Below are 19148 nucleotides of genomic sequence, written 5' to 3' on the forward strand. Positions count from 1 at the left end.
TCCACGAACGGCTACAAATCTCCTCTTAAACTTTCACAAAATTAGTTGCAAAATGCCTTCTATTGAAGTGAACGGCAACGCCGTTAAAACTCGCATTCTCCCAGTCAACGTGTCTGAGGTTGGGAAATTCAATAATCAAGAAACCCTCGAGAGATGGGAACTCCCCAAGGATCTCTCTGGACTACAATCTATCGCGGAAGCAGCAGAGTACCTCAAGATAGAAAGCATACCCGTAGCCTTTCCAACAGAAACTGTTTATGGATTGGGTGCGGATGCGACGCGAAGCGATGCTGTGAAAGGGATATACAAGGCTAAAGGGCGACCTTCAGACAATCCACTGATTATACATGTTTGCGATCTTACCATGCTACGCAGTCTCTTGACCTCGACCGATAAGCAAAACGTCGATAGTGATTTTTCCGAAATACCAGAGATCTACAGGCCACTAATCAAACGTTTTTGGCCTGGTCCCTTGACCGTCCTTCTACCGAATCCATCTCCAAGCAAGTTGGCATCAGAAGTTACAGCAGGTTTACCAACATTCGGCGCGCGCATGCCAAGCTCTCCTCTTGCGCTTTCTCTAATAAGGCTCGCTGGTGTTCCACTCGCCGCCCCATCTGCGAATGCCTCTACGAAACCTTCCTGCACAACCGCTCAACATGTGCATCACGATCTTGACGGTAGGATCGAAATAATACTTGATGGTGGTGCGTGCCAGGTCGGAGTAGAAAGTACGGTTGTAGATGGCATGTGTAATCCTCCAGTCGTTCTCAGGCCTGGCGGTGTGAGTATTGACGAGATTCGAGAGTGTCGTGGCTGGGAAGGTGTGGTAAGAGGATACAAAGACCAAAGTGAAATTGGAGATAAGGCACCCAGAGCACCGGGAATGAAGTACAAACATTACAGCCCCAAAGCGAAGGTTATATTGTGCGAGAATGGGCGCGGCATTGAACATTTGTTCGGAGACGAAGCGCTCTCAATTGTAGCAGCACGAGCTGAAGAGACGGAACACACCGAGCGCAATTCTTTATCCTCCGACAAGCCAGCCACAGTTGGCATTATATCTACCCTGAATTGGAGATTTCGACCGGGGGTTGAAGATTATGCCGACTATGATATTCAAGTAGATGAACACAAAGACAAAGGAACTATAGACATAGAAGCGAGCTTACAGTCAAACGAGTTCGCGCTCTACACAAGAAAGCATAAACCTTGGATCAAAGATTCGAGTGATCAGACGACAGGCTGGCATGTGGCGAACTGCTTGAAAATTGCCCTGGGTAGTGAAATCAAAGATATCGCCCATGGTCTCTTTTCGGCCCTGCGAGAGTTGGACCAGAAAGGGTGTGATGTCATTTTTGTGGAAGGCATCAAGGACGAAGGGGATATTGCGGCAGCCGTCATGAACAGGCTTCGAAAAGCAGCGACGGTCATTGAAAGATAGAAATAAAGAATCACTGCCAAAATTCATTATATCTAGATACAATTCCATAGAACAAGCGGCGTCCCATTATGATTTCACTATTCCTATGCCTGGGAATATGATATGCCCCAACTCCAGTACAATCTAAACTCCTTTTATGGCTCCCAAGCAAATATAATGTTGCCCATCCACAATGACACGATCTTCGTTCTTCATGCCCTTCACAGACCCTGCCTCAACCAATCCCCTAGTTTGGCCTTTCCGAATTGTGCCAAATTGTTCATGCCTTGCTCGCTCAAATCGATACCCTTCAATTGTGCTACATCTTGCGTAGGCGCCTTGCTAACTCTTTGGACGATAATCGTGGGGTCTGTTTCGAGAATAATACCATCATCAACCATCTCGTCAACTGCCAGGGAAAGGAGGTCGTAGTTTTCGATTATAGTCCGTTTGTCTACGGATTGTCTGCGACATATTAGCATTTCTTCCTTTCGCAACTCCTAGTAATAGAGAGAGAAGTAGGGAACAAGTCCAGGGCAGATTCCATTAGGACAAGACGTACTTGAATAGCAGATGCAAAGAATCCCTCAAAGCCAAAATAACATTATAAAGCATAATCTCATTCTCGTCCACTCCTCCAACTACATACATCATAACGTCGCTCTCGCTCTTATATAACACAATGCGATTGTCGTAGAGGATAATATCTGCGTTTTGCTTTTGCGTCTTCTCGAGGAGACCTTTCTCGAATGCTTTTTGAGATTTTTGATCGGGATATGGTGGTGCTGGAGCTAGGCAGTATGTCAGAAGTTACATTATCAGAAACGAATGTAAAAAAAACACATACAAGAAGAGTTGTGGTGGGGTGGTGCGTAGTATTTGGTGAATACTCGGGAGCCATCTTCGGCATTGAGGATTATGATGGCATTGACGGAGAAAAGAGACATATTGGGCGCCATGATGATAGGTTGGGGCCGATTGGCAAAGGTGTTTCGGTGGGAGTTGGGTGTGCGGTGTACGGTGTTCGAGAAGGAATCTTTGGAGCTGGTATGAGAACGAAGCTATTGGTATGGAAATCGTGGTCGCAATGTCATTCGTGCCTCAGGGTTCATCAAATTTGGGGAACGCGGAATATAGTTACTCCGTCTTCCGGGATCGCACCGTTGGAGACAAACCACAGAGGAGATCGATACTTGGTAGCAGCTATTTTCAACAACATAATTGTTTCTCTTAACCTATATAAATTTACCTCTTTGTGACAACTGAGAGAGATAGTGAATTTTATTTCGACTCTCTCATTTGTCCCTAGTGTTTGACTAAATTTTTGTTCGAGATGTTTAGATGAAGATTTGACTTTTGCAATTGATCCCCGCATGTTTTTTCACCTGTCTATAACGCGCTCCATGAAACAAAGGGAGGATTGATATCTGGTATGGCTCATGATGCAAAGAAAACGATCGGTGCAACATGAGTTTAGTTTCTAGCACAGGCAGAATCAAGTGATGAGTCCTTGCGCTAGCTTCGCAAATCTACATCCAAGTGTTCCGCAGCTATGCAACTCTACAATGAATTCCAATACATTAACGAAAATAGTGTTGCAATCATTCGTTACGGGATATTACAGCGGTGTTTTTCAAGCTCAGGTCTTTTCTATATGTCGCTATGCTCTTGTTGCTAGCTTTTCTACTGGCACGTTTATTGGCTTCATTTCAATCTCCTAGTCTACTGTATGACTCCTAATTGCAGCTCTCTGATTGACAAAGTGAGAGCCTCATTTTCTATCAGTTCAGATATCTCAAACATACAGCAAAATTAGGTCTCATTGTTCTCCATCTATGTATCTTCTTTGTTAATTCTCAACCACTCATCACCTTTCATTTCTCCTTGTTTGATTATAAAAGTTGAACAACATGTGTAACATAGGTGAACAATGCCATTGTATTTGAATATATAGCTCGTTTTTACAGATTACCTCCAAGTTCGAACATCATCCATTCATTTAGATACATCTAACCACACACACGCACAAATACTAAACTTATCAAACCAGATCTTAGCTATCATGAGATCTGACGATGATTTGCCCGCGCGCAATGCTCCTTTCCATGATCCGGAAACAACTTCAACGTATTCAATTTCACGTCAAGGAAGAGCGAAAATGTTCCACGCCCTTCCAGAGCAGCTTATCAAAGATTGTCAGCGTCAATGGTCGGATAGCTTAACCAGGTTTCGAAAATACCACGAAGCCACTACTGCTAATAGTGTATCAGGAGCAACTGAGATTCCTGTTCCCTCCATGAAGACAGTCGCCAGAACACCACGTCCAAGCGAATCGAATGTAGGGACCTGCACAAAGTTATCTGATCGCGATGTTTCCTTTTCTTTGGCACCAAGGAACGGAATGCTCAAGATAAGTGTAGATGCAATGACGGAATTCATTTGTGACTATGCTAATCGTTGGTACTCTACTCTTCCATCTAGTGATCCAAGCAGAGTAACACCTAATAGACATCTTCCTGGAACTATTCCCATGTTTGCCTATTGGTCTACTGACTTCCATGAAGTCATGGAGCAAGGAGAAAGGCATGCTGCAGCGGAACTTACCAAGAGGTTTTCGCGAGAAGAATTTTGGCAGTTGCGCTATTTTTTCTTCCTTATTCAAACCGGCTCAGAAGAACGCGACCTATTTGGACATATAGCTGTCTGTGCTATCTCTCCAGAAGCCAAGACGATTGATTATCTCTGTAGCGCCGACGACGACGGTCTAATTCGTGGTAGAGGTGCTCAATGTGTTGAAAACTTCCTTGCTATGCTTACAATATATCTTGGAGACGAGCCACCATTGAGTCAAAGATTCAATCCATGCGATTGGAAACTCCGAACCGGCCGAAGCGAGTTACAAGACGGGGGGAACCTGACTGCGGCGTATACACAGTATGCAACATCATGTGCCTTGCTTTTGGATGGGAATTATCTTATGGTGCAAGACACGGTCAAGAAATGCAGAACGGTCGAATTCGTATCTGCAGTACTCTCCACGTTAGTGGTTTCAGAGGTTACAATCCCGCTAAAGGTGCTGACAACGCATTTTACTACCCTCTGAATAACCTTTCGCCCCCTGATTCTTTAATTGATAGTTTTGTTCGAATCCTCCATTTTCCTGGACTCATGATCAATGAAACTCTCACAGCAGAAGTCCGCCGTCGCTCACCAATGTACTATGGCTGTCCTAACAAAGAAACGCTATATGCCCATTGTGATCGAAACAAACGATTCTACCCGAACTTTGACAAAATAGGAATCAGCGGGCGTCTCATTACGTTTGCCAAATTACTGTCTTGGGTCGAACGTTATGATCTTGCGAGAGAGAGGGATGTGGCGCCGTTCCCAAAGCCTTATCTACATAACGGTTCCAACGGGAGCAAAGATTGGATTCCACCTAGTGCTCACTGGCCGACTCCAAGACTTTGGTAAGTTTCGTGATTTCTTTCGAGGCATGGCAAATCCGCTACTTTTCTAGCTTCCGATTGCCTCAATGTAAGTTTATCTCAATTCAAAAATTCAAACAAACTAATATATATATATATAAAAAAACTAAAATGAGTTTACTAAAATAAAAAACTAATTTACTTCACTTCATCTGAATTCAAGTTCTTATTTTCGTGATTGAAACCCCTTTGTGAACGACTCTTTTCTCTATGCTCGTGATGTAAACATGGATTGACCCTGAGATATCAAATTAACTGCTAGTTAAGTGATTAACATAAGGTGCAGTGCATTATATTTGGATATTGGATTTGGTATATGACACGTGCAGACTCCAAGATTCTAGCTCTAAGGTTCAAAGAGCTTGAACCTCTTTGTCGACATTGTCTTTCTTATCTTTCTTTGTTACCAGATGAATCAAGGGATTGTTGATCATGATGGTGGGATAAAGACTATATTAAGATCTCTTTTATCCTCTAAGTTATTTAGTAGCGATAAAAGAATATACAGCATAGCTGTTATAGGTCTGTTGCAACCCGAAATTTCGATGGAAGTGGATTATTTGAAGGTTAGTGTCCCGTGATAACCAAACCCGGATACATGACCTAGTACATTACCTACATTCGATCTTTTAATTCTTGAAGATTCTCATCATCAAGCATGCTTTTGTTGAATGCAATATATGCACTGTTCCAACTTACTACATAAATCATATGGATAATGATCAAGCCAAGTACAGAGTTATAGCCATCATGAGGCCACGTTTCATATGCATCAATCCCGGTTCTAGTAGTAATGAAAACGAAAATTGCAAAGAAAGTAAATGAATCTCAGGATAGGCCTTATCCTCGATTTAATAAAGATTAAATCAAGGTATCAGACAAATATCGAGTCGTAGATTGTTAGAGATCAAGGGAGGGTGTGTATAGTTCTTTTGCTGCTTCGACTATGCAATATAGGATAATAGTGTACAGACTAAGGTTTAAGTTTTTGCTTCAGATAAATGTAGTAAACTTTTGAATGCTCCGAGATGTATCTTTTAGCCGAATTTCTCATTCGCTAAGTTACCAGCGGGCTTTATTAACCGAGCAAGCGGCATGCTAGACGCAGACTAAATCTTAGAAAACATCTCCATGTTCAAATCACTTTTATAGAGGCCAATTGTGATTATTTGAATGGCTTTTGTTGCCCATCTGAAGACTGAGATTACAGGCTTGATCCGTGTGTTTTTCTAATCGAGTAGTATTTCAATGACATTAAGTTCAACCTAGATTTGGCTTTAGCACTTTCATATCCCGCACCGCGTTTTGAGTCTGGATACCACCATGAATTTGCGCTGCTTTATCAAAGTTATTTTAATTACGTACCAGTCTCGTTCACTGAATCTCAATCCTTGGAAATTCAGTAAAATGCCGACGTCGAGCATAGCCCATTTCTAATATGTTTCAATACTAGTTTTCGATTATTTGGTGTAAAAGTTTAAAGCTGTGGATGTCCAAGCCAGCTCACAAATTCAACCTGGAGAAAGATATGAAGTAAAATTTCCGCGCCTTGCACCCCAAAGATAGGCAAAGAAAAAAAAATTAAAAAAAGAACAGATCTCAGGAACAAACCAGCATTTATCCACGTCATATCTCCTCAGATCACACAGCCAGGTTATTTGTCCGCTTTCACGAACATCAAACACAGAGCCATAAAATCCGCGGCATGATTATTTCCATGGACTGGTTTTCTTCATCATAGACCCATGTGCCCCTAGACGTCTTCTTTTACAATTCCCATTTCGTTCTCTCACATTTTCGATGACGCCTTGAGTAAGCCCAATCCTGCAGTTGTATCCTCTGTTTGATGGTTTGAGACTCACTCACTTGAGAGAGAAGAAAACTTGCGCCTGCATGAAAGTTCTGGGAATTGTGTATTCTCATGTTATGCATAAGTAGAAAAGAATAAAATGTATGGGGGAGAGGGACTGATATACTGTACGATCGATTAGCTTTGAACTAAGAATAAACCAGTTCCTAGCTTGGATTGACTTAACTTAGGTCTAGTCATACGAATGGTCAAGCGAAGCCGAGTTGGCCGAAGCACAATTTCTGATAGTTCGTCATAGTCATTCACATATTCAGATTCAAATTTTAATTAATGCAATTAAATTTTGATTGGCTAAATTCATGCTGAATGTAGACATTGGCATGATGAGGATGATCTAAGGATATCACATCATCAATGTTTAAGCCCTTGTCGAATTGTAACTGACTGCTCATCCGTGAAGAATATCAGATTTCGATGGATCATCATAGCATCATCACTACATATATTCTCTTCACAATCAACAGCGATATAAAGGGACGCAATGAACATTCAATCAGTCAAAGTCAGGAGATATCTCAAAGTAGGAGAAGCTGTTGATAGCCAAGATACGTAAATATTTGTGTCTAACCGACTCAAAATCCTACAAGACAACCAATCTAAGCCACCATTTCAGGCCTAATTCCACTCACTGACTCGATCTTGGAGGAATATTGCTTGAAAAACACCAGTATAGGTCTTATTTTCCCTTCTTTATTCATACAGCTCCTCAACCCTCCTATCTTACATAGTTGAAAGAAAATGCAGATCCAATCCCAAGCAACTTACCGAAAATACAAGAGTTTGCGACATGCAGCAAACATTCCACTACTCTCTAACAAGTCCCTCCCCTATGTTATAAAGAGAACAGAGGATACTCCTGCGATTAACAAGTATCTAACTATACATGCTGGGGTTGATAGTGTGCAACGAAGATCATCTTTACCATCCAGCTAAGCACCAGAAAGAAGCCCAGATTGAGTAGCGTCGATTAACATCTACTAACATCTACCAATGCTGATAATTGAAGGCTGCAGGGGTTTGCGACGTGAAACAACCATCTTCTAGATATTCAAGGCAAACAGGAAGCCCAATTAGGAGCAGAAATCACAACAACTAAAATAAGACTCGAGAACTGTTCAAAGTATACTCGAGTCTTGCCCCACGTTGAGATATGCAACAGCAAGCTGTTATTTGAGTACCAAGAGAAAATGAATTTCTGCTGATAACCACTAAGGGCTATTAATAATAAGCTTAGAGTCTACTTGTTATATGACAGGGGTTCCGAAGGGCAACAAACAGAAGGAGATGAAGGATATAATTTAAAGAAGGGTTGAAAGGCGAGAAACATCTTTTTCCGGGGATGCTCTGAGGTATACGATACATCTACAACCTGTATAAATTCGATGAAGGAACCTATACTAGCGAACCGAGACAGCATATCATCGAATATCGCCTTATATATGAATTTTACGAGAAGCTAAACGAAAATCCCTAGATATACATGGTTTCTCATAATAGATTGCCATGCAGTGTATAGCAACTAGATATTTGTATTGAAGCTACCTAGGTAGTCAAAGAGGGTATCAACTTCTATTTTCCTTTCAAACCAAACTTTTCCACAGTTTTCCCTGGATCTCATCCCATAAAAGTACAAACTGGTAAACGATATGTGTCCAAAACCCAGTATCTCCTTCTTACGCCTTTCCATTCACCCTCGCCCTCTCCCCCAAGCTCCTCGACTTCCACGTCAACCCAATCAACATCTAATCCTGCATCGCACAGATCCAGCTCCGAGACTTTTGTATACACATCATAGCAAACTCTTCTATCTGCTCCTAGTCCATTGAAAAAACTAAATTTTCCAGTTTCAGACAATAAGCCGATGACGTATTCGGAAAAGAATTTCTTGAGCTCCATATAAGATTCTCCAAATGTATCGAAATATATAACGTCGAATTGAAGATTTTCTTCGAGCAGCTTTGGTAGGATTTCTTGCCAGCGACCGGCGTGAATTTTGTAGCTTCCTTCTTCGGGTGCAGATGCTTCCCATTCTTTTCCAAATTTATGACCTGGCTCTTGAAGGTGTGTGAGAACATCGGGGTGGGCTTCTATTATATGGTGGCTGGCTGGTTTTGTGGATGCGAACATCGTGTCTATTATGCCCATTCCGAAACCGATGTTGAGGATTCGTAATGGAGGTGAAGAGGCGGGGATAAGAAGATCGACAGTACGTTTCATGATGGATGTTTCCCATGCCATCATTACGCCATTAGCGTCAGCATCGAGAAGTGCATCTTCTGTAAATTCGAGTTTGCTTTTGAGATAATCTGCGGAATTGACGTCTTTCTTTGGCTCTTCTGCCTCGTTTTCTTCTGTCGCTTTGTCTGCGGTTTCTTCGTCTACAACTATCTCCATCCCCTCTACTTCGTCCTCCTCTTCGTCTTCATCCCCATCACTCAACTCTTCATACCCACCCATCAAATTCATCAGAACCTCCGCCCTCACGCCAGCTTCCACAACCAATTCATATAACTCTTTCCTGCCCAATCTCCACGCCAAACATCCAGGTGTCTCATTGTTCGTGTCTAAATCATTCCAGATAGCCCCCGACAAAAACAATTCTTTGATAGTCGCTTTCGCAGCCTCTATATCTTCATAAGAGGGGGAATCTTCACAAGATGCAATTGCAGCGTGGAGAGGTGTGAAGCCAGTCTCGGGATCTTGAACGGAAGCTGCGCCGGGTACTCGAAGGAGGGGTTTGAGGGCGACGAGATCGTGATTGGAGGCTGCGAGGAGAATAGTTTGGGTAGTTGTATCGGTTTCAGAGGCAAATGCTGGGTCGTCCATTTTGAAGGTTAGTTTAATGTAAACTCTATAAGAATGTTTAAAGTCTTTAGGATTTCAGAATGCTGGGGAAATAATTTTTGGAGGGGTCAATGGATTTGGCGGAGAGAGGGCGGTAGGGACTGGCAGATCGGTGTCGTATGAGTCCGATTAATTTTGTGAACTCAATTCCTGATTAGCAACATCAGCAATCTACAATGTCTCGGCTTATCTTATGTATCTATCCGACAGATTTAGGAACGATACTCCAAGACTTTAAGACATGAATTCGACCTCTCTAGCCCTCTCTTCGAGCTCATCAAGATGGATTGAGATCATCCAGGAACCGGAAACATACTGCCGATTACCCCATTTTAGCTCTGCGAACAGACAAGGATCTACAAATGATTATCACAAATATAAACTCAAGAAGCTATCGTGCATATACAATTATGACTAGTTTTCAATAGCAATGATGTGTACCGTGAGTATGACTCTTATTCTTTCTACGTATATATAAACGGTAAGTCCAGTTTCTGTTGTGTTCCGATGTGATACAGATATATCGTCCTACTCGAGTTGAGAGCTTATACAAGTGTCGTTGATTTCGCACTGTGTGGGCACAAACAACGAGAGTATGGCGACCATGGAAGATTTACAGGGTACGAAGATGGATGTCGAAAGTCAATTGGATTCAACGATGCACGATGGGTCTTTTCCAGCTATTGATCCTGAGATGGAGAGAAGAGTTGTGCGGAAAATAGATAGGCACTTGATGCCTCTGATCATTGGGCTATGTACGTCTTTCCTGGAACTCTGATGGAGTCAATGGCATCCAACTAATCGTATTCAAAAGATCTCCTAGCATATCTTGATCGTTCGAACATTGGCAATGCGAAAATTGCTGGTATGATGGATGACTTGCATCTCGATTCTGATAGCTACGAATGGCTCCTCACTATATTCTACATATCATACATTGCATTCGAGCCATTAGTGTTGATGTGGAAAATTATACCACCGCATATGTGGGGCGCCATAACAGTAGTGGGATGGGCATTATCAGCAACATTGCAAACTGTTGCGTTCAACTGGTCTGGAATGATGGCAGCCAGGTTTTTCCTAGGAGCTTTCGAGGCTTCCTTTGCACCTGGCATCACATTCCTGTTATCTTTCTTCTATCTCAGAAACGAACTCGGACTTCGATGTGGATTTTACCTTGGGGCAGCTCCTTTGGCAACATGTTTTGCTGGGGCTTTAGCTTATGGCATTACTTCTGGGCATTTCGAAAGCATTGCGGCCTGGCGTGTGCTTTTCCTCGTCGAAGGTTTGCCAGCCATTCTTGCTGGTGTTCTTACCTGGTTCCTCATGCCCGATAGTCCGGAAAAGGCCAAGTTTCTGACCAAAGAGGAAGTACTCATCGCAAAAGCACGCAAGGTTCGACAGGTAGGTACCACGGATTCCAATCGACCACACGGGATCCAATGGCACGAAGTGCGTGCCGCGTTCCTCGATATCAAAAATTGGACCACAGCATTGATGTATTTCTCATGCAACGTATCATTTGCATCTCTCCCAGTATTTCTACCGACTATTCTTGCCGCAATGGGTTTCTCAAGCGTCACTGCGCAAGGACTCTCAGCCCCGCCTTATTTCCTCGCGTTTCTAGTTGTTATTCTTACGACATGGCTTGCAGACAAGTATTCACAACGCGGATACACTATTATCATCTTATCTCTCATAGGGGCAACAGGATATATAATGCTCGCCGTATCAACCAGCACAGGCGTTCGCTACGCCGGAGTATTCCTAGCCGCATCAGGCATCTTCCCCGCCATTGGAAATATTCTTCCCTGGGTAATGAACAACCAAGGGAGTGAGAGTAAACGAGGCACGGGAATTGCGATTTTAAATGTGGTGGGTCAATGTGGTCCACTTCTGGGAACGAGATTATATCCCAGCGGTGAAGGACCTTATTATCACAAAGGAATGGTATGTTCATTTATTCCTAATGGTTTCGTCTCTGTCTTTGCCCTCATCTAATTCTTCGACGTGAAAGCAGAGAGCTTGAGGGAAATATGCTAATTGTCATTCTTTTGACAGTGGGTTTGCGCAGCTTTCATGCTCTTCAACGGCGCGTTAGCAATGGCCTTACGTTTCAGACTTGCACATGAAAATCGAAAATTGGATGAAAGGTATGGCGTTAACGACGATAATGAGAATGAAAACGGGAATGGGAGTCTGAAGGACTCAAATAGTGCGAGAGAAAATGACGGCCCGAATTTTAGGTATATTTTATGATGTGATTGATGATGATGCTTTGGATACATATTTCGATTTTTAGAGTTATAGGTTTTGACTTTCAGGGTAGAAGGGGCATACATGTTACCCAGGCTATAGAAAATCAGTTTTAGCTGATAGATAGATTGCAAATATATCGTTATTTGGATGTGATTTGTAAAAAGCTATTCTTTGCTAAAAACATGAATGCCACGTGCAACCGGGGAAAAGCAAAGAAGCCATGCAAGTCATCTGTCTACATACGCATTCCTATGCAATGGAACCATGCTCTCGAAACATTGACCATAACTTATTGTCCATAGTATTCATGTTCGCATCATTTCATATTACCCTCCAACCTGGAGACCTCGGTACAAGAACTGGCATGCTTGTTTATTTGAAGTTCTCCGGATGCAAGATACCAGCCATGTTACCCGCCTTAACACGCTTGAGGGTCAAAGCTGCAATCAAAGCTGCACCAACACCAGATCCGTCCTCAGCAGCCAAGATTTCAATAGGATCCTCCTCCTTAGCATTCTTCTTTGCAGGCCAATCAAGAATTTCACGGAGTGCGGCAGCACCACGAGCCTTGAAGTGGGGGTATTTGTTAAAGACAGATCCGTCAGCTCCGACGTGGCAAGTCTCGTAGTTCTTCTTCTTGGCAATAGCGGCAACACCACAAGCGGAGAGACGGGCGGCACGGGTACCAATCAACTCGGCAAGGCGACGGATGAGCTCGAGTTCTGGAACAGTGGCTCTAATGCTGAGCTTGTTCTGGAAAAGATCAGCGGTCTCTGACAAGTTCTCCCATGGGTCCCTAGATAAATGTTAATAGTCTATCATTAAAAGATATGAATGTATGGGGAACATACTCCTCAACCAAAGACAAGAATGAAGAATCCAAGGTGTAAGCTTTTCGGAGTTTTTCAATATCTTGACCCTCAAACATGTGGATATCTTTGTTGTCATGAAGATCAACGAGAACCAATCTGAAAAGTTCTCCAAGGTAAAGACCAGCAATCATCTTCTCGAATGCTTGCTGACCAGGACGTGGAGAATCTTTATCAATAATGATATCGTATGGAGTACGGGGGAGAACTTTGTGTTCATTATCGAAAGCACCCCACTCGCAGTTGATTGCCATTGGGGTGTCAGCAGGTAGGTTCATGTGTGCTAATTTTGGAATAGAACCGCAGTTTTCCATGTAAGCAGCGTTGCAACCAGTTCCGAAGATACAACCAATCTTCATGGCTGTATCAGTATATGCGGAAGCAATCAAGGTACCAGTGGTATCATTGATCAAAGCTGTAAGCTTAATTGGAACGCCCTGATGAATTCTTAGCAAGCGTTATCTTCTGAATGCTACTAAATAACTTACTCTTTTGGCAAGAGCTGCCTCGAACATTGGAACAACGTTTTCACCTTCGACACCTGCAATATCGAAGCCCTTGGTCCATCTTTGCAAAATACCCTCATCAATGTAGTTTTGGGTAGCTGGGTAGGAGAAGGTGAAACCAAGACTCAACGTTCCAAGATTCTCACCCTGATGATGGGATTCGACGAATTGCTGAAGACAATCGGCGATATATTCCCAAAGTTCATTTGCGTCACCAGTCTTGAGCTCTTCTGGCATGCGGTATTTTGATTGAATGATATCAAACTCGGACTTCTCATCAGTCAAGATGATTTCACAGACACGCAAGTTAGTACCTCCCATGTCCAAAGCGAGGAATGTACCAGTTTCGTAACCATCTGGGAATGTCATGCACCAAGTTGGGTTCATGGGCTAAACAAAATTAGTCATAACTCATACTTCGGATCCGAAGAACATACGATACTTCCACCCTCTACAGTCAGACCTGGTTTCAAAATTAGCACGGTGCTCGTACCGCTGTTAGAGGGCACAATAAATACCTTTTGTAAGCTCAGAGACGAAATGTTCGGTGATCTCCTTGAGTTTCTTGGTGTCAACAGTGAACTGTTGCTCAAGCTTCTTGATTTGTTCCAAGTAATTTTTTGGAACATCGGCCATAGAACCTATGTGATGCCATGAGTCAGTAAATTTAAACTCTATTCAAAGACTTCAAAAGTGTGATCGAAGATGTAGTGGGTGAGGAGATGGACCCGTGCAATAAACTTTTTTGTTGTTTTGCAGTCCATATCAACGGTGAAGTCTATAGCTTCAACCGTGCAGACAAGGGTGACATAAGCAGCATCAGCCATTATTAAAGATTGCAAAGGATCTCTGCCTAAGAGTGGATCTTGGATTTTTTTTTGAAAAGAGTATCAAAACCAAGAGACCCTGGGCTGCTCAGAAAGCACACGCTAAAATTTTAGTCCAATCTAAGCAGAACACTTGTCGGGTAGACTAGACTAGACTAAAATAATAATAGGCCGAGTAAATATAAAGACAGGGACCAGGAGATGTCAACCTTTGTGTGATAATGGTGTTTGGAACTCCTCAATAGGAGCTGAAGATAGAATAGGTGATGAAGTTGTCGACATATTGCGGATTATTTATCTAGAAACTTCGTAGATTTGAAAGCTTTGAGTTCTTGCGTGTGATAATCTGACTTTGAAAGGCCAACAGCTGGTTGCTTTCAAGCTGAGATTGCTTTGAGAGAAGGCATTGAAAGGTGTGTCATAATAGGTTGTATCAAGCTGTACAGCCTGTCCATTCACAAACAAAGAGTGAACTTAGATCACATTTTGAGATTCCCATCCAAAACGAACGAGGCCGAGCCAAAAGGATCCTGAGTTGACAAAGGGAAAGTTGAAGTTATACATACCCTTACGGGAAGGAGGCTTTCTTGGACCTAACCCCACCATGTTGAAGGATTTTCAAAGATAGATTTGTAAATAAAGGGTATAAAAGAAGAGTTGAAGAGATTCTAGGATCTTGGGTATGAAATTGAGGATATAAAGCAATACAAATAACAGAAAAATAAAGAAGTCGCCGTTGCTGATTCTACAAAAGTTTTCTTGAGAGAGAAAGGATTGAATTTGTGTTGGGTGAAACTAAATAAATGGGTTGTCTCCTTCGGACTTCACTCGACTCCCCGCCGTGACTTCATCATAGTGGATCAGATTTCAGCTCAACAGCCCAGTAACAGCTTGATTAATAAGCACGGGCGTATTCATGATTGCTTGCCGATAAGAAGATCTATGGATAGATTAAGCGCGCTCGCGATTATTGATAAGTGAATTAAGAAATGAAAAGAGGGAAGTGGGGAGTGAGGGAGTGAGGGAGAGGTGTGAAACTAGTGAACATCGCGAAATGGCGTCTAATTGTTCAGGACACTTTGGAGCAACGTAAGCTTCAATATTACCGGGGGACAGCTATTTGGGAAGGAATAGGAAAGAAATATTGACAACACCACGTCTTAAAATTGCTCACATTTCAATTTATTTTGTAGTGTGATTCAATTTCTCTTCATTAGGCTGGCTTCCAATAATTCTTCAAAATGAAGTCATTCACGATTGCGACTGCGGTCCTTTCTCTTGTGTCGACAGCTTTCGGCGCAGACAAGAGTAACTTGACAAAACCACTTTCCTCGAAACAAATTCTTCCCTCGAATTTCAAACCTCCACAAGTCTTCAAAAATGCCAATTTGGTCCATCATATCAATCTCGAGAAAAGTTACCCAAAAGAGTCAATTAATGTGGTAATTGAAAACATTGCGAACGAACCCCAAGATGAATACTATCTGCCATTCACATCGAGGCAAATGGAGACAATTGGAGCTTTAGAAGTAAAGGACAGAAAGGATGCTGATTCCGGACTATTCGAAGTACGAGCAGTAGAGGTAGACACAGAGAGGTAAATTTATGTTGGTACCGTTACTCGAATCATTAGCTAATTACTCACAAGTGACACTCAATTCTACCTGATCAAGCTACCACAACCCCTCGCACCCAAAGCACAACAAACAATTGGCATTTCATATTCATACCTTTCGGCTCTGAACCCTCTTCCAAATTCAATCGCACAGAACGAGAACCAATACGTTGTTTACGAATTCTCCGCATATGCCCAATCATCATACGTCACTTTGAAGCAAAAGACTGAGGTTAAATTCCCAACTACCAATATTCCAGAACACACCATCATCCCAGGAATTGATGGTGCATCCGAATCGCCACAGAAGCAAGGTTCCAAATATACTTACGGTTCTTATGGAGAGGTACCAGCTGGTGCAGTCGAACCAGTCCGAGTTCGATATGAGTTCACCAAACCCCTCATTCACGTCTCTAGATTAGAGCGTGATATTGAAGTTAGCCACTGGGGAGGAAATGTTGCTTTCGAGGAACGTTATACTTTGACAAACCGTGCTGCCAATCTTTCTAAACCTTTCTCTCGCACTCTCTGGAACCAAGCCGCATACTATGCCACCACTCCCACTTCTGCCATCAAGGAGCTTAAATTCCCATTGAAGGTTGGAAGTTTGACACCATACTTCACTGATGTCATTGGCAATGTCTCTACTTCTCGTTTCCGCAGCAACAAACGCGAAGCAAATCTTGAGATCAAGCCCCGTTACCCAATCTTCGGAGGCTGGAATTATCCTTTCCGTGTAGGATGGGATGCTGATGCTAAAAAGTTCTTGAGAAAATTAAGCGGAGGAGAGCAATATGTTCTCAATGTCCCATTTTTGGAAGGTCCAAAACAAGCCGAGGGAGTTGAATATGAATTCGTTGAACTCCGTGTCATTCTTCCAGAAGGAGCCGAGTATGTATCCTATCCTTTTTGTCCATAACGCAACTAACCCCTCTCTCATTAGAAACGTCCAATTCTCCACTCTTGTCCCTACCGCCTCCTCTACGATCACCCTCCACAAAACTTTCATGGATACTATTGGCCGTACAACACTCATACTTCATTCTCATAACTTGGTTGACGATCTCCGTGATCGCGAACTCATTGTTACATATACCTACCCCTTTCTTGCAGGTTTCCGCAAACCTATTGTTATTTTCTGCTCCGTTTTGAGTTTATTCGTTACAGTTTGGGCTATTGGTACTTTGAATGTCAGTATCAAGGGAAAGAAGGCTTAAGTTTCGGTTAGAGAGAAATCCGAGAAAATTTGCGGCATCTAGCTGTAAGAGTTTGATTGAGATATGTGTATAGATAGATAGCAAGATGTGTAAAATGAGAAAACTCTTGATTGTTATTCTTTCGCTTCGTTCATTCATTTCCTATATGTTCAAAAATATGCACTTTAACCCGCGAATCTAGTGGTCGCTATATAAGCTTAAAAGTGCCAATCTCTTCCGGCAAGTACAAGTCCTTCCCACCCAGCTCGAATTCGGTCCCTCCATCCTCTCTTCCTTCCAATCTCTCAAGTTCCCTCTCAAACAAATCGCACTGCTCTCCACTAAAATCCACCCTTCCCAATCTCCTATACTCCCCCCGCTTCCCCGTACTCAAAACACACAATCCATACACCAACTTCAACCCATCCATCTCATGTCCCTCTCTCTCAAACGTCGCTTTCGCAACCGGCAAAAAACACGCACGTCCAATATCGCTATACTCCTCTGGTTGATCGACCCGTACATGTACCACATGACTGTACTTCTCTACAAAACTCCCCTCCAGTATCTCAACTTTCTTTTTCGGTTGGCCGGAGATATAAATGGTTGGCTCATCGCGATTCCAAGACGGGAGATTGGCAGGCCAATCGGGAGGATCCATAGAGAGGGGATAGAGAATTCCGCGCAAAATTAGATGCGCGGAGTGGATTCTTCCGAAGGGGAGAGTGGGATTGAGCGGATTTATTTGCGCGGTGAGCAGCTCGATCATAGAATCTTTGCCTGCGAGAGCAATAGGAAATCCAGGCTCGATGTCCCCGGATACGGAAGCCCAGGACCAGGAAGGAGCTTCGTAGGAGGCGAGCCGATTGGATTCCGTGATGTGGTAGGTGGGATTTGTGCCGACGAGGTCGCGGGCTGCGAGGCTGGGCACCGGGAAGGGATGGTTGGAGCGGAGGCCTTTGTGCACGCTCCAGAGGAGAGTGCCTGGTAGATGGCTTCGCCAGAGACCCGCGAGGAAGGTGTCGTGGAGGAGGAGGGAGAATTTTTGGGCTACGCCTGCGATGGCTACGAGGCGGTCTTTCTCGAAGGTTACTTCGGAGCGTCCATAGGTTTCGAGCACTCGGTACCAATCTTGTATATATGTATTTCCTTCTTCTTTCTCATCACTCTGACGTCCAAAGACTCGAGCATTCCCAGGAAGTTTAAACCCCGTGTGTTTATTCAGCCTCACCTGTTTCGGCAATCCCAGCGGAAACGCCTCCGCAGCTTCATGTGTCCTGCATTCCCAAACCATCTGATCGAAAGCAAAATGCAGGATTCGCGGACTGAGCCATCTTTCCTGCGTGATCCACGCCCGTTTATTGCACGGAGAACTATGGATCCTATCTTTCCAGAACTGGAAATCGGTGATGACGAATTCGTGATTGGGGACATTGTCCCAGGTAGACTTCACGATACAGGGTTTGATGAGCTCTGGATTTCGCGCGGGGATTAATGTGTCGAGGGCGGCGGTACCGCAGATGTTGAGGAGAGAATGCGCATATACGTCACCCATTGTTTGGGCTTCGTGATTCCAGTCTTCGGGGCAATCTTGGATGATGCAAAGGGAGTCGATCCAGATATAACGGACGTTGAGACGACGGGCAACTAGAATCGCTTCTTGGAATCGGGGAGGTAGGATATCGTCGGAGATGAAATTTTTCATTTGTTCGATATTGGATTTCTCGAGTCGCGCACTGATACCTCCTTGGGCGGGCCAGCAATGACTGAGTGTGAGATATGAGGGATCCTCGAGTGGCGTATCTTTCGTCTCTATTAATCTGCAATTTGCAGGAAAATGACCAGTTGACATGTTGAACATCAGAGCTGCTAATTGCGCTACTGGGTCAGGATTGATGAGATACTGTACGTCGATTAATCGCGTAGGATACCATGGAGCTTCCTCGATCGTGGGGTTACATTTAGGGTGATTTTCAATACAATTGTTGGCCCATTGAAGCATGGTTGTCCAGGTGTTGTCAGAAAAGATACTGAGATCGGGTTTTGGCAATTCCCGAAGTGGTGCAAGACATTCTTCAGCTATTCATTGTTAACCTACCTATCACTATACAAAATCTTCCTCACATACCATTCAAAACCGACACATTGATAGTTTTCCATCTCGGCACCTCTCTATCCATCCGCGCATTCAACTCCACCATAATCTCAAATCCCTCATCACCATCTCCATCTCCATCCTCTTGTTCCTCAT

The 19148-nt window shown here is 43.3% G+C and overlaps 8 protein-coding genes across 8 annotated transcripts; 4 read left to right on the forward strand and 4 right to left on the reverse strand.

Annotated features, from left to right (window-relative positions):
• Nucleotides 1-52: 52 nt before the first annotated feature.
• Nucleotides 53-1444, forward strand: EAE97_002714 (uncharacterized protein; the record flags this gene model as incomplete). Its single annotated transcript, XM_038873226.1, has 1 exon — nt 53-1444. One exon carries the CDS (start codon nt 53-55, stop codon nt 1442-1444), a length of 1392 nt encoding a protein of 463 aa, XP_038736432.1.
• A 115-nt stretch (nt 1445-1559) lies between these two features.
• EAE97_002715 (uncharacterized protein) lies at nt 1560-2773 on the reverse strand. The gene is made up of 3 exons (XM_038873227.1): nt 2271-2773; nt 1986-2214; nt 1560-1888 (listed from the first exon to the last, which is right to left on the reverse strand). The coding sequence occupies exons 1-3, from the start codon at nt 2380-2382 to the stop codon at nt 1645-1647; spliced, it is 585 nt and encodes a 194-aa protein (XP_038736433.1). The 5' UTR covers nt 2383-2773; the 3' UTR covers nt 1560-1644.
• Nucleotides 2774-3485: 712 nt separating this feature from the next.
• EAE97_002716 (uncharacterized protein) lies at nt 3486-4897 on the forward strand (the record flags this gene model as incomplete). Its single annotated transcript, XM_038873228.1, has 2 exons — nt 3486-4357; nt 4411-4897. 2 exons carry the CDS (start codon nt 3486-3488, stop codon nt 4895-4897), a joined length of 1359 nt encoding a protein of 452 aa, XP_038736434.1.
• A 3498-nt stretch (nt 4898-8395) lies between these two features.
• EAE97_002717 (uncharacterized protein) lies at nt 8396-9607 on the reverse strand (the record flags this gene model as incomplete). Its single annotated transcript, XM_038873229.1, has 1 exon — nt 8396-9607. One exon carries the CDS (start codon nt 9605-9607, stop codon nt 8396-8398), a length of 1212 nt encoding a protein of 403 aa, XP_038736435.1.
• A 508-nt stretch (nt 9608-10115) lies between these two features.
• Nucleotides 10116-11990, forward strand: EAE97_002718 (uncharacterized protein). The gene is made up of 3 exons (XM_038873230.1): nt 10116-10380; nt 10440-11575; nt 11687-11990. The coding sequence occupies exons 1-3, from the start codon at nt 10221-10223 to the stop codon at nt 11882-11884; spliced, it is 1494 nt and encodes a 497-aa protein (XP_038736436.1). The 5' UTR covers nt 10116-10220; the 3' UTR covers nt 11885-11990.
• Nucleotides 11991-12256: 266 nt separating this feature from the next.
• On the reverse strand, nt 12257-14692 carry EAE97_002719 (uncharacterized protein; the record flags this gene model as incomplete). Its single annotated transcript, XM_038873231.1, has 6 exons — nt 12257-12680; nt 12736-13190; nt 13242-13649; nt 13697-13722; nt 13778-13900; nt 14653-14692. The coding sequence occupies 6 exons, from the start codon at nt 14690-14692 to the stop codon at nt 12257-12259; spliced, it is 1476 nt and encodes a 491-aa protein (XP_038736437.1).
• Nucleotides 14693-15327: 635 nt separating this feature from the next.
• EAE97_002720 (uncharacterized protein) lies at nt 15328-16918 on the forward strand (the record flags this gene model as incomplete). Its single annotated transcript, XM_038873232.1, has 3 exons — nt 15328-15683; nt 15735-16592; nt 16645-16918. The coding sequence occupies 3 exons, from the start codon at nt 15328-15330 to the stop codon at nt 16916-16918; spliced, it is 1488 nt and encodes a 495-aa protein (XP_038736438.1).
• A 187-nt stretch (nt 16919-17105) lies between these two features.
• On the reverse strand, nt 17106-18899 carry EAE97_002721 (uncharacterized protein; the record flags this gene model as incomplete). Its single annotated transcript, XM_038873233.1, has 1 exon — nt 17106-18899. One exon carries the CDS (start codon nt 18897-18899, stop codon nt 17106-17108), a length of 1794 nt encoding a protein of 597 aa, XP_038736439.1.
• Nucleotides 18900-19148: the final 249 nt, after the last annotated feature.

The sequence above is a fragment of the Botrytis byssoidea genome, assembly GCF_014898295.1.
Source record: "Botrytis byssoidea strain MUCL 94 chromosome Unknown BBYS_004, whole genome shotgun sequence".
NCBI lineage: Eukaryota > Fungi > Ascomycota > Leotiomycetes > Helotiales > Sclerotiniaceae > Botrytis > Botrytis byssoidea.

Excerpts from the sequence above, each read along its gene's own strand:
- EAE97_002715 (XM_038873227.1), bottom strand. The coding sequence starts at position 2,382 with ATGGCGCCCAATATGTCTCTTTTCTCCGTCAATGCCATCATAATCCTC. Across the intron at positions 2,215-2,270 it reads ACCCCACCACAACTCTTCTT|CTCCAGCACCACCATATCCC; the intron begins GTATGTGTTTTT and ends CATACTGCCTAG. Across the intron at positions 1,889-1,985 it reads TCTTTGCATCTGCTATTCAA|ACAATCCGTAGACAAACGGA; the intron begins GTACGTCTTGTC and ends AATATGTCGCAG.
- EAE97_002718 (XM_038873230.1), top strand. The coding sequence starts at position 10,221 with ATGGCGACCATGGAAGATTTACAGGGTACGAAGATGGATGTCGAAAGT. Across the intron at positions 10,381-10,439 it reads GCCTCTGATCATTGGGCTAT|ATCTCCTAGCATATCTTGAT; the intron begins GTACGTCTTTCC and ends CGTATTCAAAAG. Across the intron at positions 11,576-11,686 it reads CTTATTATCACAAAGGAATG|TGGGTTTGCGCAGCTTTCAT; the intron begins GTATGTTCATTT and ends TTCTTTTGACAG.